Source organism: Penicillium canescens (assembly GCF_028828765.1).
Source record: "Penicillium canescens strain IBT 15451 chromosome Unknown utg000004l_segment0_segment0, whole genome shotgun sequence".
NCBI classification, from domain to species: domain Eukaryota; kingdom Fungi; phylum Ascomycota; class Eurotiomycetes; order Eurotiales; family Aspergillaceae; genus Penicillium; species Penicillium canescens.
The window spans coordinates 5366788-5380277 of record NW_026703966.1 but is presented as its reverse complement, the minus strand read 5'-3'; the positions used below and the strand labels follow the sequence as shown (position 1 = coordinate 5380277).

Here is a 13490-nt window from a genome sequence, read left to right as displayed (position 1 = left end):
TCTGATCTTCGACCATGATGCAAAAGAAAAGGACTTTTATGATTCATTGATGTAATGTAATGCAAATGTACAAAATAAAATTGGTATCAGGCAACGCAGACCGACAGGAAGTAATAATACAAGATAAAAAAAACCAAAGCCGCAAGGACAACGACTGTCACGAAGACCAGTAAACCAAAAAGAAATCAAGCCCCCAGAATCTTCCCATAAGCATCCTCAACCTCCTTCGCAATCTCCAACAAAGTAACAATGATAATCTGATGCGTAACATTCGGCAGCTTATCCCTCTGCAACCCAATCCACTCCAAAGGCGGCGTAGCCTCACCCATATCCCTTAACTGCGGCGTCTCAATAACAGGCGGCTCAAGCGCAGTATAAGTATACTTGGACTGCGGCACATTAACAACAGCTGTGATCTTCTCCTGCTGCTCAGAGCTAGCACCACCGCCCTCGGCACTGCTACCAGGCCCACCAGTAATGCGCACAGCAGAGGGAGGCAGTGGCTTCCCAAGTCTTGAAGCGAGCGCGCGCGAATGCGTTTCCCACATATCCCGGATAAAACTGATGCGAGAGTAATTCCAGCCAACATCGACTTTGCCTTCGAATGTGCTGCGGAAGATGTATTCAATCTCGTGGGTTCCGGGTGCTTGCCAGGTTTCCATGCTGGCGACGAGACGGGGTACTTTGAGGATTGTTCCGCCTCGAGAGGCGGCGGCTCGTTCGGCGATTTCGTCGACAGAGAGTTCGTCTAGCTGTGCGGAAGTTGGTCGTGTGATACCGGATAGGGCGACGCGAAGTTGGCCTAGTGTTAAGCCTAGGGCACTGTGGATCTTGCCTGCTTCGAGGGAAACGGCAAATCGGGCTTCGGCGTCGTAGGCTTCTACCTTGAAGATTTGGTTGTCGAAGAAGGTGCTCGGGAAGGCTCCGACGTTGACGTGGCGGATGTTGACTACCACGCCCGTGTGTAGGGATATTGGTGCTTTCTCTGGCTGGTCGTCGGGTTGCTTTGCTAGGTCCTTGGCGCCGATATCCGGGCGTTCGGTTAGAACGGATGATTTTCGGCGGAGGTAACGTTCCACGTCGCGTAGGGATGCTTTGTAGGCTGCTTGGACGTCTTGGATTAAGCGTTGCCAGGCTTGGAAGAGAGCTAGGGCTTGTGATGCCGTTAGAGACGTGCAGAACAGTTGGAGTTTGTCTCCTTCCAGAATACTGAAAAGGCGTTGGCTCTGTTCGCCGGATGTATCTCGGACGTTGTACATCAAGAAGTTGAACCTGGCAATGTGGGCCACCAGGAAGGGCTGGTAGTCGAAGGAGACCTTCGCTTGGAGGTGACGGAAGGCAAGCGAAGCTTGGATCAACGGTGTTTGTCCAGGTTCTCCAGATACTTCAGGCCATTCGATTGAGGTATGTACTTTAAGGTTTCCGAGTTCGACAACTCCACTCATGCGGCCCTTGCTCTCGATCGCAACAGAGCCGAAATTGACACACATGTTCTGCTCATTGTCAGATGTCTTGCTAGTAGACACCCACAGGTCCTTGATACCGAACTGTGCCTTGCCCAAAGTCGAGCCAAGGTCCAGTTGGATTTCGACCTTTTCAATCGCGATGGTGGTGTTCCAGGGGAATGCCGATGCCGAAGCAACCTGCTGATATCGCTGCACGATGTAAGGCTGCGCTTCGGACGACTCCGGCTGGGGAGTTGGATTTGAGGCAGGTTCATCATTGGACGGAAGCCAGATCTCTTGGAAGAGGAGAGAATCATGGACCTGTTTGGCGTTGACCGCGACCTTCATTGGGCTCACTCGCAAGATAGCTGACATTCCGCTCATCCGGCCAAGATGCTTGCTGTTCATCAACGACAACACCATTGACTTGACTTCAAAGCTTGCCGTTGATTCATTGGAGTAGACATGTTTCACAGAAGCGGACAGGCTATTGAATGCCAACGACAGAGCAAGGAATCGACCCTGCTCTTCTGACAGGACCGTATTAACGGTCACGTAGACACTCTCAAACCGTGCGGTGGCTGCTACCCTTGCGATGGGTTGACAACTCAAACTGAACTCCTGCTTGCAGAATAGTAATCCTAGATTCACCCTGCATCGGCCAAGAATGCTGGTTGGGTCCTCAGCATCGAATGGTGCATCTTGCATCAACTTCTGTGGCTGCAACTTCGCGGTTGTAGATGCCCTACGAGGCTGGCTCTGCTGACACTGCTGGTCTCCCATAATCTCCTTCACCGTGGCAGTCATTTGTTTGACTAAGGGGACAAGAGTAGGATATAATGTGTTTGTAGAGGGGTCAACCTTTAACTCAGCATTGAGTACTGGATCATCGGTACCATTATCCTCAAATTGAACCTTCAGAGCCACTCCGGGCGCCTGGAGTGTTGCAGTGGTTGCCGTATCACCTTGGACATATTGGCCATATTTCGCATCGGAGAGCCGGCTGCCTTTCCATGTGGCCGCGAGCAATGTTTGGTGATCATGGCCAAGCTTGCCTTGAAGTGTAACAGTAGCACCGGCAAAGTCAACATCAATGAGAAGAGACCGCAATCTTCTCTTGCCGAAAAGGTTGCGGTCTTTGTTGGTATCGTTGTTGTCGGGGGACGATGCTCTGGCTGCCCAGACAGTCTTCCCTTCCCGAAGTGCCTCGCTTGCTGTAGCAATCGAGTCTCGCAACATGCTGGCCGGGATGATAAACTCCGATGTCGCACGGATATCAAGGGATTTACCAGCTGCCTGGAAAGCAAGCCACAACTCTTTTCCTTTGGATGAGTACGCCACGTTGAAAACTAGTTCGGGCATAAGCGCAGAATTGAGCGACCGCTTTCCCCTGTCTGCTCCATATGGGACCATCTGAAGTTGCATGTTTTCAATCCGAAGTTTGGCTGCATTCTTCTTCTTGTTCGACAATTCAACTTGCTGGATTGAGAAGACCAAGTCCTCTGGGTTTCGGCCGGATTTGCTGTACGTCGTTGCCATGTTCCAAGCAACCTGAATATGCTGGAATTGAAGGGAGTAAAGAGAATTGAGGAAGGTCTCCGGGGTGGAATCATCGTTGACATGGATCTCGGGGGCAACAGCACTCCCATCTTTCGTGTCGTGACCACGATGTCTCAGTTTCCTAAGACGCTTGACTTCATGGGAAAGGTCTAGCGTCTTAATGCGCTCTTGGGTATAGACGGCAATGTCGACAACGAGGGCTGCTGTCTCAGCAAATAGTTCGATATCGAATCGGTCACTAGTAAAGTGGTAGGATCTTGTGACTTCACCATTTTCGCGGACTGCGGATGTTCCCTGCAGTTTCACTCCAGCAGAGAAGCCACCATACGGGAGGCTCTTAGACTTCTCCTGTCTGCGTAGTTCAAAGTTTATTTGAGATGCGTCAATGTTGAATTCAGGATACTCCATGGCGTAGCCTCTGTCTAGGCCGTTTTGGAGTCGCATCCGCATCATACCAAGGCTGAAGATCATTTCCGCAGAGTACTCCTTGCTATTCAGGCCAGGTGCAGAAGCATGGATCTCAAATCCAGCCAATGTGAGACGACACTTGTAAAGGACCTCTTGGCCATCGGACACTGGCTTGGGCTCGGGCTCTGGTGATGACTTCTGCAACGCAAGTACATCTTCCAAGTGTGATTGGAGAACGTCCACATTCTGCTTGAGATCCGAGATCAAGTGGGAAACATCCGGTCCTGTCAAGACAGCCAAGAGACTGCGCACGGCGCTGGCTTCCAGGCGAATAAGTTCAATGGTGACATCAACCTCCACTTCCTTACGGCCAGACAAGAGGTTTGCAAGCACTCGGCCGTTGACTGGAGGAATTTCCATAATCGACAGAGCATAGAATCTGTCCCCTTCACCTGACAAGAACATATGAGTGTTCTTTTTCACATCGAAGTCAACCTCAACCTTTGAGGCTTCTGTGGGCATCACCGACATACGAGCAACGTCGCCTGAAACAAGGTAAGCCAAGGATGGCAGCAGACTAAAGTTCAATCGGTAATCTTCCAAGAACAGTGCCACATGGAAGGTATCATGAACTGGCTTGTTTGGCACCAAAATCTCGTCGGGTTGCGACTTGTTCGGGAGTTTGACGCTATTCATTAATTGTCGGATGTACCTGACTTCGTCGGCGATAAGTCTATCTGCTGTGTGTACTAGGCTGAGTGGATCTTCTTTCATGTCATATCGAAGTTTCCTGCAGGAGGCAGCGACCTTCCAGCCTCGTTTGCACTCGGTTTCGTTTTCTTCCGAGGTGAGAGAAAAGTACATGTAGGGATCGGCGATTCCTGACAGCATCAAAGTTGTGGACTGACTTTGGAGCTCGGAAGAGCATGCTTCAGCACTGAACAGCAGGGTGAGATCTTCTTGCTTTGTCTGGACTACACCATGAGACCTATGGACGATTGACCCTCGGAGTGCTTTGGATATCAAAGCGAGCTTAACATTAATGCCGTCGAGTGTAACGGATCCGAAATCAGTGCCGAACATGAGTTGAAGTTCGGTCGGTTTCTCATCTCGAGGGGAGTCACAGGGTTTATGAGCCTGTGCAGACTCGAGTGTGATATTTGACATCACCTTGATCACACCCTCAACAAGATCTAATATCTCCCATCGCAGCCTCAGAGCCGCAGAGCCACAGTAAGACTGTAAAGTGATGATTTTCTTGTGTCTCTCCTCGTTGCCCTCGCGAACAACCTTATCCGGAACGAGGGACGCGAGGGTTGACAGGTTCTCGATGATGAAATCGCTTTCTCTTGGGCCAGGGTCCATAGAAAATCTGAAGGTCTTGATTGTGGATGAGAGGAACATTAAAGGCTCCGCGGCTTCTCGTTGAGGTTCACAGTGTGGCCAGACCCGGCGCATGACATAGCTTTTCGCAACGTGGGCCAGATCCCAAGCTCGCCAGTGATCGAAGCCAGATAAAACTGTTGACTTGGCATTCGCTGGCAAAGAAACGTTGCCACTCGAGAAATTCTGCTCCAATTCACGCTTGCGATTAATAGGCAAGCGTTTGTAGATGTTGCGGATACGAGAAATAATTTTCCACGAGTCATGCTGTCGCAAATGCGTCGAAGCAACTCTGAGAACGTAGGAGATGCGAGCGAGAAAGATGGGGTCCGGTATGCCAACGGCCGATTGAGTCAGAGAATAGATGAGGTATTGTAGACGGATTTTGCTGGATGTTGAAACTTGCTGGAAAGAGGAGGCAACAGAATCAAACATCGTTGTGGCTCGACGAACGAGGAACGCTAAACGCTCCACGGACTTCGCTGATGTGATTGTATTGAATGTTCGCATCTGGAGGTTAGAGCGAACATCGGGCGTAGTCACCAACCAAAAGTTCAGGTATTCTAAGTGGGAACTGAATTCAGCTTTCTCATGAAAAGCATCCGCTCGACTGCCCTCGACGGCAATCGAGAGGTGATCAGCCGCTGCATGGACAGTGACATCTTGCTTAAGGCCTTCAAGCAAATCTCCCTTTTGACGGTGCACGTTTTTCCTGAGCTCAGTCCGCAGATGACGAAGCTCGATGCTATACTCATCTCGGAACTCAATATTCTTGTTGTTGGGAGACTCCGATAGATCCACAAGGCGCAGTTGTATGGCAGGAACACGTAGGGAAACAGCTGTGGAGTTCTTCGGTTGATTCATAGCTTTGTCATAGCCAACAATGTCTGATATCACGTCTTTCTGAAGAGAGTCAATAATTCTAACAGGGTGTTTTGGTTCCAACCCATCCAGCAAGGCAGCTAGACTCAGAAGGAACTCCGGTGTGCAAAAGCCTCGGACACCAAGCGGGAGGTCGCATGCGAGGTTGGTGTATGTCGTTTTATCATCATCAAAACTGAGGAACACGGACTTTGGATTTACAGCAGGGTCGTCAATCGTTGAGGTATTATCGTCATTCACGAACGGCAAAGGAAGCTCCGATGTATCCAACTGAATTTTGTGGTATGAGAAGTGCGGCATGATCCACGGGTTCGCATCTCTTGCAGCAGAGGAGGAAATTGTAGTTCCCCGGGTACCAGGCTGTGTTCCCTCTCTTGATCGGCTGGTATGTGAGGCCCAGCTCGCTTCCCGTGCAGGCGGAAAAGGTCGTGGGTTAGAGTCCGGATCTGAAGCTGCTCCGAGGCTATGTACGGTGTGCATTCTGACACTGTTGAGGCTTGATACTTCTGACTCAACAAGGAAACTCTTGGCACTTTTATTAGGACCGGATCCTGAAACTCCCAGGTAGGACGGCGCATTGAGCGAGCGAGCCCTATTATGAATAGGCTCGGGCATGGAAGGTATAGCCATTGTTGGAGGGAACACGTCGTCGTCAGGAATGGTTGAGGCCGGGCCAGTCTCTTCCCAATCAGAAAGTAGCCATTGCGCTCTGTGAGTTCGTTGGTCATGAATTTTTATATGTTCTTGCTGAAGCCGTCGACGTTCTGCAATATCAGATTTGCGCAATGCCATATTCAATCCGATAGTCGTTTGAAGAAGACCTATGGGAGCCACTGTTGCTCTTGTCGATACATTAGATTGAGTGGCATGGCCACGATCGATGGCGGCAATTGAGATATCTGGGACGAGGAGATTCAGGCGTTTCGAAAACTTGGTGTTCGCCAAATCATTGAAATTCACATTCAGTGGCTGTGTGCTCAGAATGACAGCTACTTGATCCAGCAGTACGGAAATGTGGATTGCATCAATCTTAGCTCTCAAGAAGGTCACATCGTAGAGAACTTCGGGAAACAGTGTTGGCAAAGCATTCTCCTCGTTATCAAAAGAGAAATCGAAGCTCTTCAATGACGATCCCAGGCAAGCCAGGAATTCCGTAGAGCATTCTCCAACGATTTTACCAACGTCAAAATCCCAATTACAGACGTAGGTTGGTTCAAGGGGCGGCAAACCAAACAAACGGTGGCCATAGACCGAGACACCATCGATAAATAGTTGAGTGCCAGAAACGGTCGAAGAGTCATCGGAATGTATGGAATGCAAATCAAGTTTCAGCGGACTGATAGAAAATTGCAAATCCATGTAGTAATTTGTGAATCGTAGATCGACCTCAAGGGACGCTGCGCTAAGTCCAGTGCATTTTGAAGTGTCATAGATGTTCACAGGAAGCAAAGCACATGGGCTGTGGACTATGACACGAACGAGGATGTCCATATCATTTGACTTTCGGTTTGGATTAATTCCTGTGGGATTCGATGGAGTTTCATCGGCGTAGATCAGCTCTTGGTATTCTTCCAATGTCTTGAAATGCATTTCTTCGCCAAAGTAATTCTCTCTGATTGTCATGAAGCTCTTGATCAAAAATCCAAAAAGATACAGCCGAGGTGACTTTCCGTCGAGGTTGAGCACCAAGGTGTCAGTCAATTCGTGTGAAGTCGACGAGAAGTAGTTGTAGGAGCCGTCAATGAACAGGCTTTGAAGGGTAGCCATAGACCTTTGGGGTAGAAACTCGTGTAAAGTGTCCCATAAGGGAGTCACGTAGTCCACACCACCGTCTTCGAGGTTGACCCTGAACTCAATTGCAGTTTGCTCGGGTTGGTACTTGTTCAATGGTATCATGACACTGGACGTCAGACGTTTGCCCTTGATGACAATGAATCGATTATCTTCCAGATCTGAAGGATTGCTGATGATGTTTCGGTCATTCACGTTGATGTAAAGCTGGAAGCCAGTAAAATTGAGATCGAGGTTGTAGATGAAAGGAACAAATGCGTAGTAATCCGAAGGAGGACCCGATGCCCAATCGCTCACGAGATCCGTAAGAAGGAAAATGTGGTCACGGAGAAGAAAGAGCTGCAGATCCTGGCTCTCAACGGTGAACTTCCAAGAGCGGAGGCTGTTCCAGGAAAGTGGGTTGGATAGATCACAGGTGACCAACTGTCGGGGACATTGCCAAAGCAAGCCATGGTTGATACTGGATGAAAGTTTTGACTCTCGAAAGTCAAGAGACAGTTCATTCCGAAATCCTAGGCTTGAGGCCACCATATCCATGGTGTATTTGATAGTAGAATCGGCAGCAACGGAGAGGGAAAGCCACCCAAACGGGCGAATTTCAGGTCCAATGTGACCCTTTTCGCCCTCCTTTGCTCGTGGTTTCTTTCTATCATTTGGCTTCTTAATCCTTGACGCACCTCCAATGGCATCAGCACGACCCTTCCATTGCCAATCCTTGGACTGCTCTCGAGTAGGGATTCGCAGGGTCAACTCTTCGTTGATTTCAATGCGCAAAATGAAGCATGTGCTTTGCCGCAGAACACCAGGTGCCAATTGCTCTGCCGGTTCGGCGCTGCGGTAAAAGTTCGGGAAGAAGACATTTTGCAAGCCAACCCGCTCTCTGTCAGCCCATGGGCCGTAGTTCAGAGTGCCTCCATCAATCTTAATATCAATTCCCCATTCAGGAGGAAAGGCCGAGTTGATATTTCCCTGCACTGGATCTGGATGTGAATGTTCAACGGACGTTGGGCGTTGATGGCTGACTCGCCCAGGAATATCCCAAAAGTACGTTATAGTCAGACTAGAGCTGTCCAAAATGGTGGAAAATCGGGCATATTCCACCGAGCTCCATTTCTCGTGATCGTCTTCATCGGCTTCGTCCAGATACCGCGAAAGACCAGTCCAACGAACTTCAGGGAACTCCGCCTGGCTTCTTGGCATGCTGTCAGCATTTCTGCTGTTGGCATGGAACGATTCGACAGAAGTTTGGAAATAAGGAACAAGGTCACGGATGCTGTGCCACACCTTGCGCCTTTGGAATTGATAGTTGAAGATGTTTTGTCGTTTCTTCTTTGATTTGGGCTCATCCTCATGCACAGCACCTACAGCTTTTGCAGTTGCAGATTGGTTTTGTTTGAAATCGGGGTTCGGCCGCATCTGAACCACAGGGTGGTTAAGCTTAAATGAAAATAGTTGCCGGTATAGATCAAGCGGACCCGAATTGCAAGCATCAATGGTACCCGTTGCAGCGTCGAACGTCGTGGTCAAAACAGAGCGAGTATGTTCGTTACCAAGTACGATGGCACCCTTCTTGCAATCCAGCTTGACTGGCAAGAGTTGAAGCATGTTGGACACTTGGTCCGATAGTTCTGACTCGCGCATAGCTGTCCTCTGAGAGCTCCCTTCCCTCTCACCCATGCTGCGCTCCGACATAGATTTCAAGGTAGATTCGTGATCAGGCGCCTGTTGGAAATCAAAACCATTTCCGGTGCTTCGGTCTTCCGCCGTCGCGCGAGATCCTGGGGGTGCTGAATGATTGTTCAGGTCAACATTCTTGGGCGAGTAACCAAATCCAGCGAGAATACTCTCATATGCCGGAGTCCGATTGTAGACAAACCACTCAAGACCGTAGGCTTTGATTGTTATCCGACAGGGTAGCTCGGTTGTCTTTCCTCTGCCACCTTGCTCTCCAAGACTGTCATCTTCAACCCCATCTGGCGCGGAGCATCCATGTCCCTTTCCTGTGGCATTATGAAGGCCAGTTTTGCGTCGAATTCCCGTCAAATCGTTTCGCTCCACCGTGCGCGTCCAATAACGCCAAGTTATGAATCCTCCATGGATAAAGATTGTCTCGTTCACACCGTGGTATCGAATGCCCTTGAAGAAAATTCGACCGCCGAGTAAAGAGATTTGAAGCGCGTTGATGTCGACATATGCTCGGTAGTAGTGCCAGGTGTATGCTCGAATGGCGTAGGAAAGGAGAGTCGCGAAGAGCCGGTTGAAGTAGAGCAGGAAGAACAACACACTATGGGAACTATCAGTATTGTCCAGCCAAATGAAGTGCGGAAACTCACAGAATGCAAGACACAATCAGTTCAAGCAAGAAGAACCTAAGTCAATCAGTATACTAGCCATCCTCGCAGCAAGTCCGACGCACCAATTGAAGCTCGGATCCGGCGTCAGAAAGGCCGACGTCAAGCTTGTACTGGCCATGTCTCTCCGCCATGGACGCGCAATAGGCGCGAATAAGCCCAAATCAAATCATCGCCATCCAAAATGGCTGTGTTCTGAATGTCGCAAAGTGAAGATGCGTCGGGCGGTGTCAACGCGAAGATCGTCATCCCTCCTCCTTCCAAACCCAACCTTTCTCCAACTTCTCCCTCCCTGTTGACCACCATGTTCTGCCCCTCCTCCGCGGAATGAAATATATCCGCGTTGGCAGTACACGGCTATAGATTCGTGTTTGTCTCGAATTTACATCATGACTGCCGCCGGTGGAGGAACAGGCTCCAGCCTGGCACGCGCGATCATTATCGTCGCAGGTGTCTCGGCTTTGGTCTCCTCGCTGTTGTCCTTTGTGTGAGTTCTCCAGCAATCTAACGAGAGCTATCATTATAGACTTTCAAGCTGACCTTTGATATCAACTCGCAGGTCCATCTGGTTCCAAACGTACGAGTTTCTACCACCCTGTCACACGACTCCATGCTCACAATATATACAGCAAAAACTACCGGAAACCACTCCTCCAGCGCTATGTGGTACGCATATTGTTGATGTTAGTACTGGCTTGGACATTCAGCTTAGGGGGACACAACAATGCTGATAACGCTTAGGGTTCCGATTTACGCGGCATCATCATGGACGAGTATTGTGTCGCTCAAGGCAGCCCAATTCCTCGATCCTATTCGTGACATCTATGAGGTAACTCGTATCCGAATCGTTGGGGAAGCTCATATTAACTGGTGGCTTTCAGGCATTCACCATCTATACCTTCTTCCAGCTCCTTATCAACTTCCTCGGGGGCGAACGTGCCTTGATCATCATGGCACATGGCCGCCCTCCTATCTCACATGCCTGGCCTCTCAACCACTTCCTCCCAAAGATCGACGTCTCCGATCCCCACACCTTCCTCGCTGTCAAACGCGGTATCCTGCAATATGCCTGGCTGAAGCCCATTCTAGCTATTGTCTCCGTCGTGATGAAGGCGACGGACACATACCAAGAGGGCTACATCGGTTTAGGCTCGGGGTATCTCTGGACAGGCATTGTGTACAATGCCAGCGTCACAATTAGTCTCTACTCCCTTGCCATGTTTTGGGTCTGTCTGCACGATGACCTGATGCCGTTCCGCCCGGTCCCCAAATTCCTCTGCGTCAAACTCATCATCTTTGCGTCGTATTGGCAAGGATTTTTCTTGTCGATTCTGCAGTGGCTGGGTGCACTGGGCAGCGTTGCTGGGTATACTCCAGACAACCTTGCAGCTGCAATTCAGGACAGTCTCATCTGTTTTGAGATGCCGTTCTTTGCTATTGCCCATTGGTATGCATTCTCGTGGCACGACTATGCGGACCCCACCATTTCGGCTGCGCGTTTGCCTGTGAAATTTGCGTTGCGCGACTCATTCGGCGTTCTGGATCTGGTTGAGGACACTAAGATGACCCTCCGCGGTGAGAATTATGAATACCGACTCTTTGACTCGGGTGATAACATCATCCCGCATGCGGAATCGGGATCACGGGTAAAGCGAGTCATGGACGGCATGAGATACGAGCGAGGAGGCAAGTCGAAATACTGGATTCCCAAACCGGGGAAATCAACAGTCGCACGCCTCTGCTTGCCGCTGAACCCAGTGAGCGTGGAAACAGAAGCAGTCAAAGCTCGAGGGAAAGATTCCGATCTTTCAGTGAAATTGAAACATCAATGGATGAGGAGGACGAACACTTGTTCCTGAACGCTCGGGCGCTGGAGTTTGGAGACTGGAATGTAAGTTCGCGCCATATAGCCCATTCATGATTGAGATTCTGACCGACAATAGTACCCGGTGATTACCGCCAACGAGGTGCCAAGGGACCAGCGGTTACCGCCGTCAAGGAGCTATCAAGATTCAAACCGAGGTGGGCATGTCAAAAAGGCCCGCAGGCACAGAAAGGGCCGGGCGTCAGACGGCGAGAGCGGGCGAAGCCCACAGCCAAAACCTAATTCGGGCGTAAGCTCGAGTACCCCTGGTCCCTTGCAGCGCAACGCCAGCTCCACAAGCACGAACACGCGACAGAGCCAGCTGGTGGACCTTGTGGTGGAGAATCGAGAGGCTGAGGAGGAAGACCGAGCTCAGGTACAGCGGGAGCTTGGTTCAGCGTATGCTGAACCTGAAACACGGCGATATTCGTAAGTTTAAACCATTAGCTGAGAGATGAAGAATAACACGTGCTAACCCCTGGTCTCAATTTCCAGACGACCCTCAGGAGAGCCAATCGAAGAAGAAGCTGAAACGGACCCAGCAGAGTCTAACTACGACCGTGAAGATCGGTCTAAGGCATGGGCCTATGATGGATTGGAGCAAGACAATGTCTGGGACAAATAGGGTCGTGTGGTCCTTTTCTATGATTTCTGGAATATCTCTAATTTGGGTCTGGTATAGACCTCTAACGTACATATACATCTTCACAAACTGAATTTCCCGTTCCCATTTGAGCTATATTAGTGGTTAAGCCCCGTAGATGGTGAAATATGAAGCAGGTTTGTTCTCATCATCAACTTCGGCCACCAATATGTCCTTCCGAACCTTGTCTAGGTCCATATGTTTCATCCAGCTGCTGTGCCATTCGCCATGCCATACACCTTGTTGGAAACCGACCTTCGCCGCTGTCTTCATTGATAGTGCCACCAACAAACACTGTAGTGCATAGGAATTCCTCTAAACAATGCCTCAGCACTTTTTAGGACTTGCATATATCAGGAGCTGGCTCTGAGGGTATAGAATCCTCTCTCCGGTACCCAATCGTTAAGCATTGGGTGGAAAGGAGGGACGCCCGACATGCGGAATCCGGATCATGGACACCATCGGGGTACTCGATAAAGTAGCCTAGATTTCAAGACATTTGCATATGAAAATCCTCTTCTGTGTCTTGATCTCAAAAGGCCATATCGTTGCTGAAAGTCTCCAAGGTCTCTAGAACCACTTGGCGCCACTCGTCCGTCACGAGTAATGCTGGCTCAACACCGTCTATATACGGAAAGAAATATTTTTGACATCGGCCTATTGAGCTGTGCCTTGATCATCCAAGTAATGCATATAGAAATTTATCCCGTCCAACTTTTCTTCGTCGGCAAGGTCCATTGCTTCGTTAGCTCATCGATTCGGTCCTGGAGAAACTGCCGATTTGAGGCCACCGTTTTGGTGCGGAATCAAGATTCGGCGAAACGCATGGCTTCATCTGCGTCTGCGACGGAATGCTGTGATGTGTCCATGGCTAACAGAGACGACCAATATCTGACTTAGCATAGTGGTTGAAAGAACAGGAAGTTGGTAAGTTAAATAGTCCCCAGCCATGATTGAATAGATAGGCGTCCAGACTACCACACTGGAGCCTGGAGAGCATCACAAATGAGTGCAATAAGAAGAGGAAAGGCTTCAAATTCCATTCGGATGTTCAGAAATTATTTTGAGAGTAGCAAAATCAAGATGAACGAGGGCAATTTCCGTAAGCGCCCAAATCTCATCACCCTAAGTATAGAGTGATAAGCAAATGTGACAACTCCACC

The 13490-nt window shown here is 49.7% G+C and overlaps 2 protein-coding genes across 2 annotated transcripts; one reads left to right on the top strand and one right to left on the bottom strand.

Annotated features, from left to right (window-relative positions):
* Positions 1 to 185: 185 nt before the first annotated feature.
* On the bottom strand, positions 186 to 9941 carry N7446_007362 (uncharacterized protein; the record flags this gene model as incomplete). Its single annotated transcript, XM_058516107.1, has 3 exons — positions 186 to 9753; positions 9803 to 9838; positions 9886 to 9941. The coding sequence occupies 3 exons, from the start codon at positions 9939 to 9941 to the stop codon at positions 186 to 188; spliced, it is 9660 nt and encodes a 3219-aa protein (XP_058373285.1).
* A 268-nt stretch (positions 9942 to 10209) lies between these two features.
* N7446_007361 (OSTA/TMEM184 family protein) lies at positions 10210 to 12309 on the top strand (the record flags this gene model as incomplete). Its single annotated transcript, XM_058516106.1, has 8 exons — positions 10210 to 10307; positions 10380 to 10397; positions 10450 to 10503; positions 10562 to 10649; positions 10702 to 11577; positions 11658 to 11711; positions 11764 to 12113; positions 12180 to 12309. The coding sequence occupies 8 exons, from the start codon at positions 10210 to 10212 to the stop codon at positions 12307 to 12309; spliced, it is 1668 nt and encodes a 555-aa protein (XP_058373284.1).
* Positions 12310 to 13490: the final 1181 nt, after the last annotated feature.